The following is a 16,616-nucleotide window of genomic DNA, read 5'->3' as shown; positions in this document are numbered from 1 at the left end:
TGTACCGAATGGAATGCGGTCACTTTGCATGAGCATGCAGATTCATACGTAATGAATGATGAACTCGTACATTAATTCATCATGAATGTATCATCAACTCATCATTCAGAATCATACCTGGTTCTAACCATTAACTAATAGTGAACTTAACCCGAGCTATTCCACAGTTCCACAAACTTCCACTCATGTGGATGAGTGCTCATATGAGTGCCCCCCCCTCCCCCCAAGGAGGATCGGTATCTAGTGGTCGTTCAACAATCAACATAGTTTAGGTAGGACAGGGCACAGGAAAACTGCACCACAGTGAGTCTTCAGGCTACTGCTGAAGACAAAAAAGCACACCAAATGAAAAATCAGACCCGTCTGAAGTGAGTGGTGCAACAGCGCCCCCTGTTGGTACCTTAAACATAGGGACATACAGACGGGGTGGATGGCCATTGCTGTTCCTTGGAGTGGTTGCACCAATCAAAAAGGAGATCATTAATTGTTATGGTTAGAATTCTACAAATATTTGCGAAATGTGTAATTAATAGCCTGGAAATTGATAGTTGCTGCATGTGTTGCTTCCTGGCTTAAATGACCAGAAATGTTAAATGTGATCATGGTTGTAAATGTGGTTGTGTGGTGCCTCTCCAACGCCTCTAGGTGGCATTAGAGTCCAGTTGATTCTAGTTCTCGGCGTTGTTTGGGCAGGAACTTTTAGACTATCGTTTTAATCCACACAACCTGGTATAAAAATAGTAGGCTATTAATATTCTATATTGGTTCTCAAGATTAACCAGATGGTTTCAGATTCTAAAATAGTAAAACTGTTACTTAATTTGGACTATTGCTAATTATAAATGGTTTCTCGCAGTAGGCTACCAAGGTTTCAATCTGTCAATATTATAACTCTAATGTACAAAATCCGTTTTAATTTGTTTAGGCCGGGCTATAATAAATTGACTATAATAAAGCAGAGGCTCGAACAGAGTGGGCTAAAACATCAGAAATTACACTGGATTTTGATTCGTGTATTAATGTGTAATCCACAATTGTCGCGCGCGCGTGTGCGCGTGCGAGGAGGAGGGGTAGTGTACTGTTGAACACATCGAGGAGAGGAGGTGGTAGCTAGTCAGGAGAAGGTCCCAAACTAGAACACGGAGATCAAACACACACGACACGACACGCACAAGTAGATCAACGCGCCCCAGCCAGGGTGCTTGTTGGTGGTGCTACTTTCTCACCGTGCATGGGTCGGAATGATCGGATAGGAAGTCGGGAAAGATAAGGGAAGACTCTCCCAACTCGCTGTGGATTTATATTCTCCTGCTGGTATATACATGCTCTGATTGCAGCCAACAGTTCGGTGGATCCGGCGGGATCCATTCCGCATCGGCCCTGTTGTATCCCAGACCCAATCCCGGCAGTCCTGTGGTGGAAGAAGGAGAACAATGAAGGACTAAAAACCCCTTTTCTGATCCAACAGCACCGTATTAGCTGCATCCCACACCTCGGGCTTTCTTTTTTGAAAGTTAATTCATAGCGTTTAGTTTTGTCGTCGTCCAAAAGAAGAGTCTCATCCATTGCTGCTACTGCCTGTGTGATGCGTCGAATATTATTATTATCGTTATTACTATAGGGGTGAGTCAGGACACATCAATTCCATTTGTTGACAAATAGTTTGAGGAGAAGTTCTACAGCGAATCTGCACAGGAGCAACTTGGAGAGAAAACATGTCGTCGACCAGGTTCAAAAAGGATAAGGAGATCATTGCGGACTACGAGAGTCAAGTGAAAGGTACAGAGTACTACATAATACATGTATAAAGTACTGCGTGGAAAGTGGAAACATTGTCACTGACCACTAGACCCCTAGCAACAGTCTGGCTGGGATCAGGCTAATTCGTGATGCACTAAGCTGCATGCACACCACCAATCACACGCATAACGGACCACAATGAGGTTTGATGATCCCGTTTGGAAAACATCACTGTCTCTGTGTCTCATCATGTGTCTGTTAATAATTGCCTACACAACTACACCCTGTAATGAAACTTTGACTGAATATTGCAGGCTACAAATGTATGGCATGTTCAGGGTAATAAGGGTCCATCCATTCGATTAAAGCATAGGCCTACATTTTACTGTGAGCTACAGGTTCAGGTTACTAGTATCTTAATAATGTTGCGAACCTGTTGCTCCTGCCTGTTTAATTATATAAACGGCATACTACTGTATAATATAGCCGCTATATAAACACTAGCCTATAGTCTTTGTATTTACTGAAAAGGCACAGGCGATGAATTGAATATGAAGGACCCCGATGGAAACAAACCATAGGCTTTCTTGGGTTTAAAATCCTCTTAGACTTTATTGAACTGTACTCCCCCCCCCCCCCCCTGCAAACTGTTAATGTATTCAATCAGTCAATACATTAGGCACAAGAAAATGCTAATGTTCCATATTGTTTTGATAATTAACATATTGCCTCCAGAAATCAGGGATATATATAGTTTTTATGTGATAGTAACTTCTGTGCACACAGCCTGTTGATGTAACATGTTGTAGTTACATTATGCTGCTATTAATGCACACACACATAGGGGTAGTTTAGAGTTGGTTAATGGTTGCTTTTCATTAAAACAAATATTGCTCCCTCTCCCTGCATACCAATAAGCAATAGTGTTTTTGTTTAAAAACAAAATCTACAGACAAACTAGCACAGGAAAGAAGCGGTGGTTGGCTAGTGGCTACCCTGCTGTAAGTTACCATGGGGATTTGGGCTCTCAGCCAAGGAGTTGTTCTCCCATGTGCCATTAGTGAGCTGAAATACCACCTATTCACTTCACCATAGCACCTAGTCTTCAATCCAGAGAGACGGAGAGGGGGGGGGGGGGAGAAGGAGACTGAGTCATAGAGAGAGGGGGGGGGGGGGGGCGGGGGCTGTGAGAATGCATAATGTGGGAGCTCTCATTTGCTTGGAATGTTCAGCCCTGTTTATTCTCTGGATGGGGATGACTCAGGGGTTCAGCCTATAATAGAAGGTGATGCACAGTCACAGGGGGAGGCTGGCTGGATGAAAGACTCCGATTTGTCAAGCCAAGCCAAATAGGACAACAATAATAACAACCTGAAGCAACTGTGTTTAGTGCTGTTGCTTGAATTCCATCATGTGCCATAGAGATAAATGCAAAGTCGTTGAGGCTTATTGTTGTTATTATTATTAAACTTGGGAGGTGGAGCGCAACACATCTACCATCAGCACCCACTCCCACTACTTCACAGACCCACTGCAGACCTACCCAAGCTGTGCTACTCATATATGTTGAGTTGGCAGTGCCTGGGATGAGTGGGATCTAATCCAGATCCATGTGATCCAAAGGCGAGGGCTCTACTGACTGAGCAACATAAAAGAAGGAATTTAGGACCTTCCATTCTATGTGACATTTGTGTTATTTTGTATAAGATGACATTCACTGCAGACTCAGTTGCAAATTTGATGCCAGTACAGTACAAATTTTCCTCTGAGAGAGTACATTGGAACGAATATTTGCATTAAGTTCATGTACTTTTATTGAAAAATAATATTTGGGCATTGAACATGAGAGCTGTTTTATTGTTCAAACTAGAATTGTAGTTCCAAGCGTCGTTGGCTCCCTTGCGACGTTGTCACCCTTGCAATGTTGCACTGCTAATTGTAGTGAGCAAGGAAGGTGTTGGTGTGAGTAATGAGTGTGATTGATGCACATGGAGAATAGGGTGTAAATGCAGACGGGAAGTAGATGGAAATAAGATAGCATTTGTTGTGTATTGTCATGTTGTAATGTATGACAGTGTTTGTAGCAAAGAGTAAGAAAGGCTAAATGGTAGTAAAATGAAATTTATATCCAGAATATGACAGTATGAGTATGTAGTATGAACAGTGAAACAGTAATGTGGAGCAATTTTGTTGCATCATCATACTGTACGGTATTTAACTGTACCATACTGTACTTTACTGTACTATGCAGTAGCATACTGTACTGTAGTGTACTGTACCATGCTGTACTGTACCATATGGTACTGTGCTTTACTGCACTGTACCATACTGTACTTTACTATACCATTCTGTACTATAATGTACCGTACTGTACCACACTGTGCCGTACTGTACCATACTGTGCTGTACCATACCATACTGTACCGTGCCATACTGTACTGTACTGTAGTGTACTGTGCCATACTGTACTGTACCATTACTGTACTGTGTCGTACTGTACTGTTCCATACTGTACCGTACTCGTACTGTACCATACTGTTCTGTAGAATCTGTACTGTAGCATACTGTACTGTGCCGTACTGTACGGTGTGTGGGGGGGGGGGGGGCATGAATCAGTCCAATCTGTATTGGGGAGAAAAAGAGTGCAAAGGGGGGAGGGGCCTAAAGTGTTGATGATTATGACGGTGGTAGGATAATAGCCTAATTTTTGTATAATGTTTTAGTTTACGTGGCACAGAGTCTCGCCAGAACTCACACAGCAATTTTATTGTTTTTTTTTTTTTATTCGAATCTTAATTTAAAATATTCGATTATTCTTTTATTTTTTACATTCGAATATTCATTCGAATATGGAATATTCGTTGGCAGCACTACAAATCTTTGGCTCCGTCCATGGAGTGGGGTTTCTATTGTTGTAGCGAGATGTTTGGTGATATGTTGTTGACAGTCACTGACGTGCAATGCCAGACATTACATTTGAAATCAGTTGTTAAGGAACAAACAGCAGAAGTAAACTTCTCTTTGATTCACTACAATCCTGACTCTTGAAAGGAATATTGATGGACATTTTAAAACTCGGCAAACAGCCTAAATATCCCTTGAGAAGACAAGTTCTTGTGTCTGTAATTGTAGTCCTAGTCTTTAATCTCAGTCGTAAGTGTTGTCACTATTCTGGAATCTGCCTGCAGCCTATTTTTGTCTTCATTAGATGTTGCTGGAAGAAAGTGCTTTGTAAAACAAAACAGCTTTACATATCTTCAAAGTTGGGCACAACGCTTTTCCATCTTCTTGAGTGGTGTCCTATAGACAGCTATGTGTGTCCCTGGCTGTGTGTGTCTGTCCGTCCGAGTACGGAAATAGCGTTTGTTGACCAAGTGTCACTGTTGCGGAGCCACACACACAGGCCTGGGAGGAGGGCTTGTACAGTACAGTACTACAGCACGAGTACAGTATAGCACCACTCACTTCAGACTGGTCTGATCTTTACCTATTTTGTGACTGTCATGCAAATGTTAAAGGTGTAGGGTAACGGAAATGGTGGACATTTTTTTTTGAAGTTTTAGCTTGAAACGCTGTCTCTGAAGTTTCTGAACCAGAGCGTCGCATTCCTCCAGGCTATGGGGTCTCAAAGTCTGACTTCCTGCACGTGAATTTCGTTTGTAAACAAAGTGACAGAGAGACATATGGGGGGGGGGGGGGGGGGGGGTTCGGTGAATTATCTCCCGACAATGACCACCTAGCCAGATATTATCCCTTACGTATTGAAAAGTTTTAATCAGAGCTTGTGACTAAATAATAACTACATTAATTGAATGATCCATTGAAGCACAGGTTTTTTTTTTCATTTGCTGAAAAGTAACTTTTGGACCTGGCAGTGACCAAATAGGGAAAAAAAAAGTAAATAGAAAGTTTCAGAAATGTACATATTGTACACGGTAGTAAAACTGATTACTATACTGATATTTTAACGTACAATGGTCCGGAGCATAAAATTATAATGATTACATAAACATTACTGTCTTTGCTTTCTCTCCTAGTAGAACAGAAGGCTTATCTTTGTGAAAGCTAGTGAGAGACATTGGGGTGGTGGTGGAGAACATTGATTACTCAACAACTACAACGATAAGCAACCCAGAGGACTGCCAGGGGAGATGTTTGATCTTCTGGTTCACTTCACAAACTTCTCTGTTTCACAGTTGGAGATGTGGGACGTGGGAGTCTAGCTTTCACTTTATTTTGATGGATATAAAGGCCAGTTACAGTTTGGTGTACATGTACATGTAGACCTACATTTGGAATGTTGGTCTTTTAAGCTTGATTGTGATGAAGAGCAGCTACTGTGCTACTGTGTAAGCATGCTGACTCCATATTGCCTGACTACCTGGCAGTTGTTTTCAGCAACAAATTTTACTCAGAAATTAGGTATGTTTGAGCGGTGCCAATCACTCCCATGAGTGACGGAGTATGTATGTCTCTATGTATGTCCCTATGTCTGAGTAAAACCTATTGACCCCTGAAGCTGATGCTGATTGGGGTCGCATTCAGGTCTCGCACGCACACAGATGTGGGTCGCATTCAGGTCGCACGCACGCACGCACGCACGCACGCACGCACGCACGCACGCACGCACGCACGCACGCACGCACACACACACACACACACCAGGGAGAAGGGCTTTCACAATCTTTAGTGGGGATTTCTTCTCTCACCCGTACAGTGCAGTACGAGTAGTACCAGTTATACAGTACGTATAGTTTCATTGCTCGGTTGACACGGTTGTGATTTTTCTTAGTCTTTACCAGTTTGTACAAGTTAGAAAAGTTATGATGATTGGATTGTTATTCAAGTAAGTCAGTTATTTAAACGATTCTGTGGTTTTCTATAGTGACTCCTCCTATAGTGTCTGGCAGCCTCCTAGCATGACTGACATCAACACTCTGTCAAAGTCTAGTCTGTCATGCAGCTCACAGTCTTTTCTTAAGCTACCTCCACATTGCACCGGCTGACGGCTAGTTTGAAAGCGTTGTGAGCTTGTCGGGAGAGAAGCTCCCATCGCTTGCCGTCCATATCGCCTTATCGACACACCGATACCCGTTGATGACGAACCGAACATGTCCGGTCGGTTGCCGATGTCAGGAGCGACGCTATCCATGTTGTAGTGATGAGGGGGGTAAATTACTCCACTGTAGAGTAGACTTCTAGTCTGCTCGTCATGTTTCAGGGCTGACTACTGGTGTAGTGTGGACTAGATACCATATTCTCAATATCAACTCATTAATATATATATATAATACCAATCAATCAACTCCAAAGCAAGACTAGCGAAAATAATGCTATATTTGTTTGTTTTGATTCTGTGAGTGAAACAAGCGACCAGGTCTATGAAAACAAATCCAAAAGAAGCAACCAGTTTCACCACTTGAGCCCTATTACATCAGCTATTTTTAATAGGAATCATGAAAGCAAGCCCAAATAAGCAACTACACTTCAGAAATAAGCCCAAACTATAAAGCAACAGGCAACTATGAATATTAAGCTATGTTACAGGAAAACTAGCCCCAAGTCGCTTATAATAAACAGACCTGGCAACACTGCAGAAAGCAGTTTGCAATTTGCATGGGGAAAACTAATATTTTGTTGGCAGACTAGTTTTGTGCTGATAAAGAAATGCTAGTCTGAACACGTTTGTTTGGTCTGAAGTCACCTTTAAGGGAATCGTCATGAAGTTTGTATAAACTTCACCCGTTTGTATATTTCTTTGTTATAGGGCTGTCCATTCGCAGCCAAAATGCAAAACTGTCTTCAGATCAATAGCGTTTTAAAGCATCCTCCATCTGTCTTGAGTTAAAGTCTATTTGCATTATGCTTTAGTAGATTTTTTTTAACTCCTAACTATTGTTATCAACGTTCCACTGCTACGGGAATATAAGTTCAAGATTGAGGAACTCCTCTGAGGATACTGTAAGTATAAAGTATTATAAGTGGCCTAAAATATGATGAGCTGAAGATATTTATTGTATTGTGTATGTTTCATTAGAGTAGACTGATGGTGCAGTAGATCTATTAAATATATATCAGATCCTATTACGATTGGATATTTTCAGCAGCTTGTTTTGGTGTAGAGGGAATCACTAGTGGACCCTGGGGGACTCACTAAACCTGGTGTGTGTGTGTGTGTGTGTGTGTGTGTGTGTGTGTGTGTGTGTGTGTGTGTGTGTGTGTGTGTGTGTGTGTGTGTGTGTGTGTGTGTGTGTGTGTGTGTGTGTGTGTGTGTGTGTGTGTGTGTGTGTGTGTGTGTGTGTGTGTGTGTGTGTGTGTGTGTGTGTGTGTGTGTGTGTGTGTGTGTGTGTGTGTGTCATTGGACTGGTGGTGCAACAGAGGACAGCAACATCATGGCTTTGGCTGGGTTTCCCCAAATACCTTTTGTGTTTGACGTAGCTTGAACACACCCCTCTAGGCCGCAAACAGAAGCCTGTGTGCGGCCTAATTGGCTGCATGGCAGCCAATCAGACACTATGTCCTTTTTTGGGAAATACTGTCAAACACAACAACATAGAAATAGACAACCTAGACTAGAGCATAGCCATACCTGTCCTCATTGCGCACGTAAGGCCTTTTTAGCCTACACACACCTGTCGACATGTGGCAGTAGTAAAACCATTCGCAGAGAAATGTGTGGTGTGAGTGGTGACTGTCTTCATCTGATTTAAATATAAAAACTTTGAAATTAAACAAATATGTTTAGGCCTACTTCAGCGTCAAATCAATTAAATTTAATTACATTTTTTTTAAGAGTGAAGAGAGCCTACTGTCAGCTGTCCAGCAGTCCGAATATTATTAAATTAAATTTCAGAGGTGAAGTGATGTCGGCAAGGTAAATGTAGGCCTATATGAAAACTCAGCCCTGAGGCCTACTATAGCAGGCCTCAGGCCTACCATTGCGTGGCACATCTATGCACGGAATATCTATATTCACAGTGAAGGGGGTGTTGTTGAGAAGAACCACATGCCCACTCCCTACGCATGATGTCCTTTGGGGAACCCAGCCCTTGTCTCTTTAGGGCAAAGTGTTGACTTGTCTGGCTGTGGGTGTTCAATCAGACTATGTTTGTGTTCCACAATGTTTGAGTTTACACGAACACTCAAAATTGTCCATTCATTGTCAATGGGATTTAATGTTTGTGTAAGACAAAGTTTGTGCACATACATCAAAAGCTGGACATAGGTGGGGCTATCGCCCCTCAAACATCAAAATGATCCGTGTCGATCCACCTACATGAACAAAGCTTTCAGTGAAAATGGTCTGGGCCCTGGGCATGTTTGTTTGCAGGGAAATGAGAGGACACTAACAGTGAGTCAATATGGGTGTAATTATTTTTCTATTGATAATTGATTTAGTTTCTGTTGTCAAGGATTGTTTACTTTAGTAACAATGTAAAAATGTGCTGTCTGCCTCTGGCAAAAGATGAGTATATTTGGTAATGAATGGTTTATGACAAGAAATATAGTCTATAATATAGACTATATTTTTGGTTGGGAAACACTGGTCTATATGATGCCCGGATAAATCTGTGTTTGTTAATCTGTCTTTTTAGCCTGGCTCCAGCCCCTGAATCGCTAGCCACGCCCATTAAAAAAATATATTCAGGCGATTCTGGAGTGAAACGAAATGAAAATTCAGGCTGAGTGTCAGGCTACTGTCTTTTATGACCAGCTTGTTTTGTTCCTGTTTCTCTCAAAAGTATCTGCATGTGACGATATGTGATACAGTCAGTATGTACGTGTATGGAGTACTAAAGTTATATTAGTATTTTGGTGCTACCTGTGGTCCATGTGTAGTTGTCTACACCCTGACCCTCCCCAGGCCAACAGTGGTGCTACCTGTGGTCCATGTGTAGTTGTCTACACCCTGACCCTCCCCAGGCCAACAGTGGTGCTACCTGTGGTCCATGTGTAGTTGTCTACACCCTGACCCTCCCCAGGCCAACAGTGGTGCTACCTGTGGTCCATATGTAGTTGTCTACACCCTGACCCTCCCCAGGCCAACAGTGGTGCTACCTGTGGTCCATATGTAGTTGTCTACACCCTGACCCTCCCCAGGCCAACAGTGGTGCTACCTGTGGTCCATATGTAGTTGTCTACACCCTGACCCTCCCCAGGCCAACAGTGGTGCTACCTGTGGTCCATATGTAGTTGTCTACACCCTGACCCTCCCCAGGCCAACAGTGGTGCTACCTGTGGTCCATATGTAGTTGTCTACACCCTGACCCTCCCCAGGCCAACAGTGGTGCTACCTGTGGTCCATATGTAGTTGTCTACACCCTGACCCTCCCCAGGCCAACACTGGTGCTACCTGTGGTCCATAAGTAGTTGTCTACACCCTGACCCTCCCCAGGCCAACAGTGGAGGTTGGCAGCGACAGGGACTCTAGAACTGGAATTGACAAGGGGAAAAAATATATACATTTGAAAAAGGAAAACTATTCAATACAAGTAGGCGTGTGTGTCCCCGTGGTTGTGCACTAGGAATAGGAATGACCTTGAGCTTGTAACACTAGCTACTTTTATCGGTAATGTAGTTGGCCTGCGCCCATGAGTCATGGCGACGCCAGAGAGTGTTTTATGTGGAGACGAAGGGTGTTTCGAAGGGACTTATCAGGGGGGGAAATAGAGCTGTCGTAATGTGCAAGGTGATATGCATTGGAATGCAGTCGTGTGTGAGATTGTGTTCAGGTTCAGATGCCACACAGTAAGGTGAGCAGAGGTGACAATAAGTACACACAGTTATTGTGGTAGATATTCCATCTGGTTGATGCTAGAGTTTCGTCACCTTGGATAGAGCACTTGTGAAAGTCAATCTGCATGGAATGTGATTGGTGACCACGGAAATGGGAGAAAGCGGTCAGGATGGCACAGATCTGCGATAATATTTATTTTTTCTATATCAATTTGAGTTTTATGTTCTGTGTTCACAGATTCAAGTCTCTGATTAAGCCCATTTAAATACTCTTCAAATTAAATGGTCTTCAGTTGGAAAAATAATATTTAAAAAAAATAAAAATATATATAAAGGTGTGTGTGTGTGTGTGTGTGTGTGTGTGTGTGTGTGTGTGTGTGTGTGTGTGTGTGTGTGTGTGTGTGTGTGTGTGTGTGTGTGTGTGTGTGTGTGTGTGTGTGTGTGTGTGTGTGTGTGTGTGTGTGTGTGTGTGTGTGTGTGTGTGTGTGTGTGTGTGTGTGTGTGTGTGTGTGTGTGTGTGTGTGTTGCAATGGTGGGTGTTTATTGACAGCACCATCTGTGGCCACTCGCCCATTTTGGTGTTTTAATAAACTCGGCACAACCAAAGCTTCACCCCCTATCCCACCCCCCACGGTGATTTCTACTCACTCCACAAAGGCCATTGGGCCTTTTATGCAACCCCTGACCCCCCACCCACACTCCCCCCACACACATACTATCCTAATCTCCTTCCCATCTCCACACAAGAAAGACTGTAATTCAAGTGCCATTGTTGCAGGAGGCGGAGAGGAGGGAGGAGGCTAAAGGGACCCCTCCCCCTCAGTCTGTTGTCTTAAGTTGTAAGTTGTAACTGACACCGGCTAATTCCATTTCACTCCAAAAACACGGGCAGAGAGACACTCAAATCAGTTCTGCTGCCACACATGAGTGACTATGCTGACTGAAGCTGTTCTACCTGTGACTAAAAGTCATCATAAATCCTGAGTAGTCAACATAACGCTACAGCCGTCTCTTTAGGGGTGTATCAGTTAATCAAACTTAATTGATTTAATCAATTAAAAAATATATATAATTTAATCATTCACCTTTCTCTGCATTTTACTGTTGCAGCAACCGTTGCTTACTGTAAGTGGTATGTATGTATGTATGTATGTATGTATGTATGTATGTATGTATGTATGTATGTATGTATGTATGTATGTATGTATGTATGTATGTATACACGCACAATTCTATTAATTACGAAAATAATGGACAGTCACAGCCCTAGTTCTCTTGGCTTAGCTTGGTGAACGTGCAGTGTTCTGGGACCCGCTTCCCTCTCTGTGTCAGTGCTTTTGGACATAGAGAGGTCCTCTGGTCTGGAGGAGAGGCCGGTAATGAACTGGATGAGTTTCAGAGCTTCCAACGGTGTGCATGGATGCGAGCTGCATGCAAGGTGTTGATGAAATGGGACCCCACACAGAGAGAGCAATGAAGTAAGGGAAAGCAAAAAATAATGAGAGAGAGGGAGAAAAAGAAGCGGGGGCATTGGGGGTTGGGGCGGTTGGGAAGGCTTTCATTCCTTTGAACCTCTGCTCAGGCCCAACAGATGGACAGACAGAAAAAACCCTTTTACACAGCCTGCTCATGGCAGGGATGTTGCATATGCTGTCATTCTACCTCACTGTCCTATATGAAAGGTACAGGACATGGAATAGGGTGGCATTGTTGTTCCACTGTTGAGAGTGAAGCGTAGGTCGTCGCAGAAGCCAGTCTGTCTGTATGTCACAGCTAGCAGGGCGGGACAGGGCGTGTGTGACGTCTAAGATCTATGGCACTGGTTCCCGTTCTGATGTCAAGTCCGACTCCGAAGACCACAGTGCACCAGGGGGTCCACATTGACCCTTAACTTTTTCTGGGCCATATACAAATACACTCGTACCCCCCAGCTATGGGACGTTATCAGCCAACTACGTACATGTTCGTACCCCCTCTGTATACTCTGTGCATTGATCCCGTTGCTATGACAATGCCTGTCACTTCCAGCTATGGGACGTACAAATCTGACCAGCGTTTATCTCGGTTACAAACAGGATTTTCAAACCTCCATAAATCGGAATCTAGGAGAGCTGCCCTTGGTGGATCTTCTGCCATCCAAAGTTTGTCCCAAACAGGGGCCCATTTGTGGGTCACAGAGCAATTTGCATGGGTCACAACTAGAGTAAAAATTCCATTTTCTTTTCCTAGATTTAAAAACATTCCACCATAAGTTGCTAACACCGTCCTGTCCCACACAAGTGATACTTAACTGTCCCTCAAATGATCTGGTCACCCACATGCACCTCTGCATCTCTCTCTCTCTCTCTCCTCTCTCTCTCGCGCATTTAAAAAAATAAATAAACAAGCGAGATATGATAGTATGTCCATATGTGATAGTCATCACTATCACATATGGGGATGGGCAATGATTAGCCTCCATCCATCCATTAATTCACACAATTGCATCTCCTCTTAAATCAGAGATGAGCTGGCGTGTTCCTTTATAATATAACATATTTAAAGTGAGAAAGAGAGAGGCTTGAACTGAACTGAATTAACTTCTAAATTTGCGTAAAAAAGAATAGAGTGCCGAAGTCCTCCTGACGTCACTCGCTCATCCCCTCGATTCCCCTGGTTCACGGAAGTAATTTCTCTATGGAGAATAACATGGGGTCATCTTAAAATCGTTTCATATAAGCATTGTGGTCCAAAAATAAACAAGCTGTCTCTGTGTTATTGTCAGGGAGGTGTCTGTGTATCGTTTGCGACAGTCAGTCACTCATATATGATACAGCTTTGTTTCTAGCGAAAATGTAACTAATTCAGTAGCAGGAACAATAGAGTTTTCTCTCAGTCAGTTGATTCTTCATATCCATATGAGTGTAACGGCCGGGATGACATGTTTATTTAAACAGTTATTATATGAGGCGATCCAAAATCCCGCTATGGGGATTACAATGCAAATACAAAGTACATGAACCCGTGGATTTGCGCCCTCTACAGATATTGATGTCAGACTTCGGTGCCATATCTATCCATCTATTTATGAACTCTTATTTTTAAAGCAGTTTTTACGGATGCATGTTATTATTATACATTATGGAAGCAGCCAGCCAATTGGAGACTGTCTGGGCGCGGTTTACACTCTAGCAGCGCCTCTGGGGGCGTGGCGTGCCAACCATTCCAGTGTGATCCCAAATCACGTGTCGCTGCCTCTCTTCTAACGTATTTGTGATCACACAAACACGTTGCTTGCACAACTTTGCCATTGTAAGCCCTCACACATCCCTCTCTCTCTCACACGCGCGCAATAGTGATGCGTACCTTTTTAGTGTGTGGGGAAAATGCGTGAGAGGCAGCCACTAACCTTATTGGCAACAATGGGGCAACGGATCAATTGAATAGGCCTAGTCAAAATAATCAGTACATCAATAGAGAGTAGGTATTTTGTCAAATAAATACATGGTCTACTCTGTGCGTGTGTGCGTGCGTGCATGCTCTGAATGTTTGCCCTGCAGAATAGGGACACTATGGGTTCTTGTGCTTAAACAAAACGATATCTTTCTGAAGCCTGCATTATTTGTATCTCGTCTAGAACTCTGGTTCCTCCTTCTCTATTTTTAAAGCCAGACTGACCGTGGCCGTCTGTCTCCAAGCTGCATTGCTACTCGGCTCAGGTACGCCAGGCCTGTCTTTTATTAACCCTGTGGGAACAAACAAAGGCTTGGACCACGTGTAATCCTCCATCCACCGGCCTGTCTACTTCCTCTGGCAAAGCCTTTCCAGTGTGCAGGATGTTTGCCGAAATCAGCATCTCCTCCCCGTGTCATATATGTAATTCTTGGTTGGTTGAATTATTGAAATGATAGTTATTTCCTGAGGCGCATTAAACTCAAACAGATCAATTATTGATGCACTCAGGGTGTCACTGACGACACCATGTGATGTTCTGTGACCACTGGTTTCCTTTAAAGCCCCCCAATTTACTGGTTTATTTTAGCATATTTAATGAATCTGTTGCCATCTTACTGCTATGCAACAATTCTACAGGCGACATAGACCATTATTACTATATATATTTTGTCAAATATCTGCATTTTGAGGCAAAGTAAAAACAAATCTGGTTAAAAGGGACATGGAACCCATTGTGAGTTTTAGAATTGATTTTAAGATATTACTGCTTGTTTTAAAGGCACTGAAGGGTCAGGCTCTCAACTCACAGATCCTCTAGCATAGTGGTCCCTCTAGCATAGTGGTCCCAAAGTCTGGTTTTGTCACTAGGGCTTTTGCAGTGCGAGCCCCTCAGCTGTGAAGCTCCCTGTCTGAAGATCTCAGACAGGCAAACTCTGTCCTCTTTTAAATCTCTTCTTAAAACTCACCTTTATCGTACAGCTTTTTCTTAATTGGTGGTATTGAATGTAAACTAATAAAGCTGTGCTATGATATGCTCTCAGACAGTCAACTTCCTAGATGTAGTACACTACACCCGGATCCCATTCCCATATCAATGTAATGTCCAGCTTTACACCTGGCCACAACTGCATGCAATTTGGTGAGAAAAGTTAATGCTGGTTTAACTGTATTTGTGCTCACCTAATGTGAGAGGCGGTGTCTGACTTACTGTACTGGTTCTCAACGTGGAGTCGGGATTCCAGGGAGTCCAAAGCTAAATGATTGATACTTGATTGAACCAAATGGACCCATACAGGAGGTCTGTAACTCTAAGATTCGAATGTACAAATGATTTTTCCATAATGTACACTCTCAAGAGTTAAATGAACAGTGAGTATGTTACAGTGTGTAGTGTACTGTGTAGTTAGGGTGGGAGATGCACATTTTATCAAATTGGCATCTGTGGCCTAATGCATATCAAACTGGGGGTGCTTGAAATTTAAAAGGTTGAGAATCAACTGTCTTTTTTCTAAAGACAGTCAAGGTGCAGCACTGACTGAGTTCAACCTATCAGTGTCTTCACCTACTGTGGTGGTTTTGTATGCTAACAGTCTTTACTGTCCAGCTCTCCTATACAGTCTTCACCTACTGTGGTGGTTTTGTATGCTAACAGTCTTTACTGTCCAGCTCTCCTATACAGTCTTCACCTGGCAGCGATCCCAGCTTCCCTTGCTCCGAGGCCCAGACGCAAATGAATGCGATTGAAAACAATCAAATGTTTGGCAGCGATGACTGCCGAGCAACTTTTATTGTGCTGACAAGTCGAGCCTTGTCTTCATTCATCAAACGACTGGTGAGACTTCCTGTAAACAGTGGAAAGATGTGCCAGTCTACAACAGACAGCAACAGTTGTCAAAAGCGACATACCTGGCTGGTACCTCTGCACTTTTCACTCTATTTCTATTCTCTTATAATGTATTTATTCTGCAGGATACCCGTATTTTGAACCTAAACAATTTATTTTATAGTTTGAAAAACCTCACCACGCAGGTTTTTTTGTATCATTTCCGAACAACCTTCATCTCGGACGGTGTCCTGAATCCTCTCTCACTCACATCCTGCTGATGGAAGAAACGTTTAATTTACTGTTCCTGTGTCACCGCCCCCTCTTCTCCTTTCTTATGCCTTGACCCCTTGACCCGAGGGGAGCAGGCTTTGAGCAGGCTGCCATCCTAATCAATAGCCAAAGGCCACCCCGCAAGGCGTCATAGCTGCCGTCTGACGCCCACCCTGAGCTGGCGTGGAGGGGAGGAGGGGACCTGCTCTTTATAAAGCAGCGGTCAATGAGAACGTCAGCCAAAGGCTTCATCCCCAGTGTGCGACTAAATCCTGATTGATTATAGCTTGAAGCCAAGGAGCCGACTCACTTTTATCTACGTATGTAAAAATATAATGCAGCCTCACTGCTGTGGCCACCTTCATGTCTGCATCGTTTAGTGTGGTCAGTTCTTCCCCGTCGCTGTCTCCCTGCTTGTACTTAGTCTCCTTTTACTGTATGTCTCTCTGTGGTTATATCCAGTCTGTTCTACTGTATGTCTCCCTGGTTATATCCAGTCTGCTGTGTGCGTGCGTGCGTGTGTGTGCAACTTCCGTAAATTTCACAAATGTTCATTGTCATGAGAGCTTACATCATTGGCTGATTATGCAATTGCTGAATAATAATAACC

General features: G+C 43.2%; 1 protein-coding gene across 4 annotated transcripts in view; it reads left to right on the top strand.

Annotated features, from left to right (window-relative positions):
* The first annotated feature begins 1,069 nt into the window (after positions 1-1,069).
* The window catches only part of srgap1a (SLIT-ROBO Rho GTPase activating protein 1a), a 115,414-nt gene continuing 99,867 nt past the window's right edge, over positions 1,070-16,616 (top strand). For all 4 annotated transcript variants that reach the window (XM_079501805.1, XM_079501804.1, XM_079501806.1 and 1 more), the window contains exon 1: positions 1,070-1,779. In XM_079501805.1, the coding sequence (XP_079357931.1) occupies positions 1,716-1,779 (64 nt within the window). In that variant the 5' untranslated portion in view covers positions 1,070-1,715. The remainder of the gene's footprint in view (positions 1,780-16,616) is intronic.

The sequence above is a fragment of the Electrona antarctica genome (genome assembly GCF_951216825.1).
Source record: "Electrona antarctica genome assembly, chromosome: 5".
Lineage (NCBI taxonomy): Eukaryota > Metazoa > Chordata > Actinopteri > Myctophiformes > Myctophidae > Electrona > Electrona antarctica.
The sequence above is the reverse complement of the archived record's forward strand: the minus strand, read 5'-3'. Positions and strand labels throughout refer to the sequence as shown.